The sequence below is a fragment of the Lepisosteus oculatus genome, chromosome 9, assembly GCF_040954835.1.
Source record: "Lepisosteus oculatus isolate fLepOcu1 chromosome 9, fLepOcu1.hap2, whole genome shotgun sequence".
Lineage (NCBI taxonomy): Eukaryota > Metazoa > Chordata > Actinopteri > Semionotiformes > Lepisosteidae > Lepisosteus > Lepisosteus oculatus.
In genome coordinates, this window is record NC_090704.1 from 31,034,033 (window position 1) to 31,040,179 (window position 6,147).

At 54.9% G+C, this 6,147-nt stretch overlaps 1 protein-coding gene across 1 annotated transcript in view; it reads right to left on the minus strand.

Annotated features, from left to right (window-relative positions):
* Positions 1-5,928, minus strand: part of notch2 (notch receptor 2) — a 73,474-nt gene extending 67,546 nt beyond the window's left edge. Inside the window, exon 1 of the mRNA XM_069194368.1 lies at positions 5,160-5,928. Within this exon, the coding sequence (XP_069050469.1) occupies positions 5,160-5,226 (67 nt within the window). The 5' untranslated portion in view covers positions 5,227-5,928. The remainder of the gene's footprint in view (positions 1-5,159) is intronic.
* Between the last annotated feature and the right edge of the window lie 219 nt (positions 5,929-6,147).

Here is a 6,147-nt window from a genome sequence, read left to right on the forward strand (position 1 = left end):
GCTGCCCAGCCCCACGAGGGGCAGCAGAAACCGCTCGCGCACCGACGCTTCCAGTCACGGCTCCAGAATGTCAACCGAGAAAACCGCCCCGCGGGGCTCTGTGGCTGAGGATCTGCGTCTCTGGCTGGAAGGCTGCCGGTCCGTATCCCGCGGCCAGCAGAGGAATCCTACTCCGTATAAATGTCTGACCCTGCGCTCTGACCCCCAGCTTCTCTCCCTGTCTGCGTGTCTCATGGAGGGGTATGCCAAAAGACAAATTCCCAATGCGAGAAATTGTATACGGCCAATAAAGTGATCTGATCTCTTATCTTTCTGGCCATACACAAGACGTGCTGCCCCCAGTGGCCAGGGCAGGTACAGCGTGCTTGTTCAACCAGAGACAGCCCCACTCCACCACATCAGCTAGGCCACCTGCTCTGTTATCTCCTTGCATTTGGGTTAAAAGGTAAGCACGCCCCGTTTAAAAAACGACTTTCCGTGTCAGATCGTTTAAACTTCATTTCTCTAAGCCGAGTCAATGGCTTCCCAGGTGTCTTTCTGCGGCATGGCATGGTGTTGGTGCCCTGAGGGTCGCCTGGGAGAGCCAGCGGCTGTCTCGCTGCCGCCTGGGGGAAGACTAATGTTCTTCGGCAGTCACGCTCACAGCCTGAGAATGACCTTCACGCTGTGCTTTCCCGGCCTGTTATCACAGCCATGGGCCCTACGGCAAACTGTGCCTCAGACTGCAGTCTGCCATGCCTCTCTGCCCACGATAACCTGGGGGTCAGCAGCCTCGTTCGGCGCAAAGAAAAACCTTTCCTCTGTTGAGTAAGTTCTCCTCTCCCCCACCTGGCTTCAGACGGAGCCAGTTTCCACGGCGGGACTCTCCCGTTCCCGTTCCCCGTCCAGCGGGAAAGAGCTCCGCGCTCCGGGCTTTCCTGCGTCGACACGGGGCTCCCGACGGTCCCGGCCGCGCTCCTGGGCCCGGAATTCGGGAAAATCTTAATTCTCTGTTGATCGGTCTTTCGGAGAGCGCGGGCCGGTGCCTGCTGTAAACCCCCCTCCCTCTCTCCCGACTGCCGACTCTCCGTTAAACTTTCCCAGATGTCCGCAGACCGAGCCGCGGAGCAGGAGGGAGGGAGGGAGGGGGGCATCGGACTGCAGTTCTGGCCCCTTTCCTTCCTGGAACCCGGGGACGTGATCTCTCCTCGTTGGGCCCCCAGATCGCTCACCGTCAGGCGACCTCCCTGCCCTGTGGAGAACTACACCCAGCTTCTGTCTCCCAGCGCAGAAAAGCGCAGCGGAGAGGCGGCGAACTCTTCAGGTTGCCAACTTCAAAGAGACCCTACATCCTGAGTCCTGAACACCTTGCAACGCAAATGCTGCACGGGCGTATTCGAACACGGGCCCCGCGCGGCAGCCGACACCCAGCTTCTGAAGGTGTCTCTCACTGCTGCCCGACAGGAAATAGCAGGAAGGAAGTATATAAGTGTCGCACACACCTGAACACACACCTGAACACACAAAAAGCCTCCCCAGGCACAGCCGGGGACGACGCAAGCTTGCGTCCCCCGAAACCTTTCCTCAACACTCTGCTTCGAGAGATCTTTTCTGTTTCCTTATTATGGAAGGAAGACGTGCCGCACACGAGCCTGAACCTCAGAAACCGTGAAAGGCGGCACACCGTTACGCACGAGGGAGTCTGGTTCCCTTCGGACCCGACTCCTGGAGTTTCCCACGCAGTCCACTGCCCTGTCACTAACAGGAATGGCTGTGACACGGTGCTAAGTACAGCATTAATAAAAGGCCAAAGCGCTGGGATTACTGCCTCTCTGGAGGACAATCCTGCTCTGTAACAGCAGTTCAGCGGTGCATGTGCGCTCGGGTTACACACACTCCAAACCTCCCTGCAGCTGACACACGGTGTTAAGGCTCAGAAATGTCTGGCATTCTCCGGAGGTATTTTAATTTATCGCCATCAATGCCGCTATAAGGGCCAGCTTCACTTCACTAATATCATTGTCTGACGGGTGGCTGGCTTGTTAGGGGTAAGCAAACCGCATCTGTGTTCAAGCCTCGCTCTTTCAGGCCCAATCTAGCCAAATCCATCAGAGCGCTGCGGACTTCGCGGGTTTTTTCTTCCGCACGGAGACGCAGTGCCAAACTCCAGCGCTGCCACCGGGCGCAGCAGCCCGCACTGGGAAGAGCTGTTGGAGAGACGCAGGATGAAAGGAAACCAGCCTCGTGTTGCAAAGCAGGTTGAAAAATTTCAGGTTTTACAAGCCACCCATTCTACCAGGAAAAAAGAAACCGTAGTACTAGAAAAAGCAAATTTATTTTAATATTATTAACACCGAACGTCGGCGCATGCAAATTTACTCAAAATAAGGTTACAAACATAAAATATCCGGCACCACATTCACAAGCCCGGAGCTGATTAAACCAGAAAGAGCTCAAACGGCAATTTCCAGCCCTTTCTACCTGCGCGCCTGTCTCCGCCCCCTGCCCCGGCTCCTGCCCGGGCAGCGCCCCCCGGGCCGCTGGAGAGAACTCGGCGGGCCTCGGCATCCCCTGAACTGAAAACCGGGCCCTTGTACCCCCTTCTCCCAGGCGGCACCCAGCTGTGCGCCGACAACGCGGACCCTGAGGTGCCACTGCGGAATTCTCAGTATCTGCTCAGAAAGCGCCCTCATGCACCTACAGATCCACGCAATCGGGAGATAAACAAAGCAAAGAGCACACAAACAAATCACGGAGTCGCGGTATCCGCTGAAAGACAGGTCTCGGCGCAGGAACAGAACTGACAGGGTGCAGGCGCCCTTATCCAGAGTCTAGAAAGTCAGCCACGGCGAAGTGCGCGGCACCGCAGCGGGCACACGGACAGGCAGGGCGACAGGGCAGCCTGCCGAGGGCTGAGTCCCGTGAGCAGGGAATTAGTTTCGAGGGTCAGGCTGGTTTGCCCAAGAGCCGGCTTCTCACGGCCGGCGTGTTTTGGCCCGAGGGTCACCTGCGGTAGCGAACAGATTTCAAGAACCGCTGCTAGAGATGTTTTTTGTTTCTCTTCTCAAAAAGCCCTACCTAGAAGAACTAAGCAGGGTTTTGAAACGGCGTTAGCTCTGTGGCGGGGGTGTGAATTGGGCTGGCCAGCTTCGTCTAGAAGACGGCAAGACGTACTGGTGACAGAAACCCCCGAAGGAGGCAGGAATGGGGACTCGGCGCGGGAGAGAAAAACAGCCGCTGCCCGGCGGAAAAGCAACTTCAAACGTAAAGCCACACATCACACGACAGCAAAAGCAAGCGAACGAAATAACTGCCGAGGGGCGAAAGTCGGCTCCGGACAAGCGCCTTCCTGCAGCCGGAAACTACAGCCCTCTTCCCACCAATGATGTTCTGCGCGGACGGGACGCTGTGGTCGACGACTGCGCCGAAAATGAAAAAATTGCAATCTGTTCACACTATCTAATAATACAAACACACAGCCCCGAGTCCGGGGGAGGTAGCCACACCAGACAGGCGCAAACCACGGAACAATACAGCACGCCAAGGCGGCGTCTGCGCTCCTCCTCCGGTCCCTAGCCGTCTGTACCCCGGCAGTCATCTCACGGAGAGCAAGCTTTTGAGCTGAGCTTCGTCGTCAGGGAACACCAGGCAGGGGTCAATGGCTCTCCGTCCGCTCACACACCCGAGCAAACTAAACTCCCCCCTACCACCCCCCGGCCCGGCCCCGCGCTCGGAGAGCGGCTCCACATGTCCGAGGCACCGGGAATGTCCAGGTACCGCACGCTTAACGCAGCGGCTCTCCTGGTGCCCCGCAACATGTGCGCCGAGTCCTCCCCCCCCGCAACAATATACTCCGGAAAATGCGTGACCGTGTGTGCGTGTGTGAGGGTGTTTTTCTGCAGTTGCCTCGTCTCTAGTGAAACCCGAGGCTTCAGACTTTGTCTCCTCTCAGTCCGCGGGGGGCAGGTGGAAACCGACGCTTTCGGAGCGGTGAAACTGTCACGGCTCCGCCAGTCCACCAAAACAAACAAACAAACAAACAAACAACAGGGCATCGGCCCCTACCAGCAGCAGCACAATCTGAGCGCTCACACCGTTTTTAGCGTTGAGCTGTGCTCGCCTCTTGTGATGCCAAACATGTGGAATGCGGTCGCTGTCGTGCCAGACGGCCTCTGACAGAGAGGTCTCAGCCGTGTTTGTGACTTGTGCCCTTAATTAAGAGCTCCTCTGCAGGCTTAATCAGTTACGGTTCTCGAATCTGGTATATGCGATTTACCAGCGTGTTGAACACCAGTGTAATCCGTGTGGGCTCCTGTACCGAATACATTTCATACACCTGACGACGGATAGATGGACCAGCGAAAACCTTGTAAAATGCTCCCAAACTACTAACTCTGCGGGTATTCAAAAGTTGCACGCGTTCATTAAAATAATCTGGGTTAAAAAGCCCCTTCTGGAGACAAAAAAAAGGTGTGTGGATGTGATCTGTACACTTCTACTCAAAACGAAGCGCTTCTCGCATTCTTTAAATATCCGCAGAAATTCGTCCAGCCGCCTCATTTTCAAAGACTCCGGGGTTCCTGCCTTTAAAATTACAGCTTTAAGCTGTGGTTTCCAATAATAACTCGTACCATCGCCGGGCCCCGGCAAGGTTTCGTGAAATTGCACAGCATCCATTTTAGATTCAGACAGAAAATCGCCAAACATCTGCACAGCGGTTGGAGCGCAGCCCTTCCAAAAATAAGTTACCATCGCGATGGCAAGCTAATGGGTTTTAGTTTCGCCGTGGAAGCCCGTCACACCACGGGTTACCAACCGTGCTAACGCGTGGAGGAGAATGCTTCGCCGAATCGAGGGCGATTTGCTACATTTTTCTCTTTGCTTTTGTACAATTATTCTTAAAAAAAAATCAAGACAGGAGCGTGCGAAGCCATGCTTCATTCGGGCAATGACACATTACACTAACTGGTCTCACTACACTGCCGAATTTGCTTTCAGTTCAGACGCCCCCCCCCAAAAAAAGGAACCGAGACCAAAAAGGTTTCTGCCAAGATCACAAGTATTTTTTTTGTTGTTGTTTTAGGAGATCGAGCCCGCTACAGCCGCGAAGGGGTCCGAGAGCCCAGCGCCGTGCCCCGACGCCTGTCCCCGCACAGAGCGCGGCGCATTCCTGTACTCACCGCCCGACAGGCTCAGCCAGCCCAGAATCAGCACGATCTCCCCCAAGATGAGCCCGGGTTTCCCCATCGCCTCTGTAACATCCACATAGAGATACCAGCACCGGGGAGAAACACTCCTGGCGAACGGCGTTCCTGGGACGCGCCAAGTCGGGAGGCTGGCGTGATCGAATGGTTTTTAAAAAAAATCAGGTTCTCTTATTTCTTTTTTTCCGGCCGCTGTAAAAAGAAACTTTACTGAAGTGTTTCAAAACTCCTCTCTCTCTCTCTCCCTCCCCTCTCTGCCCTCAGACGCAGAGATCGTGTCCTTCCGCCGGAATCGCGATGATGTACTTGAAGGACACCCGTCTTCACACGCCCAGCCTCTAAATATATATTTTAAATCATCTATGTGCTCTGTTGGCTGTTGAAAAACGGGAGAGTGACAAGTCCGAAGTGATTTAATGAGCTTCTTTTAAACCAATTTCACCCTCGCCCTAACCCTTTGCTACCTCTCTCTCTCTCTCCGGCGGAGGAATTTCCATTCTCTAACTTTTCAGCGCTGTATGACTCAGATTAACCCGTTCACTGATTTCGCTTATTTTCGGGTCGTTTTTGCGTCGTTTTTCGCAGTTGTGTTTGCGCCGAGCAGGGAAGAAGCGGCGAAAATTGAAAAGTTTCGCCGTCGTGGGTGCAAGCGGCGTGTTCGGCGCCTGGAGCCGGGGCTGTCTGCGGAGCGCGCGGCGGCCGGGGCACCGGCGAACGCGGTTCTGCAGAATTTCTGTCTTTTGGGATGAGACCGAAGAGTGTCTTGTTATAATCAGCGTGTTACACACATATATATAGATCACTCTCCTCCACGTGTTCGTGACAGCGTTAATAATAAGCAGATTGATGCGATGGCACCGGTTGAAGTGTGCCGTCTCTGTAGGGAGAACATAGCCAGGGAGCATGCAGTTGACAGTTCGCAGGAGATCAGATGGGCGACGGTGTACGAATGGCAGACTTATAT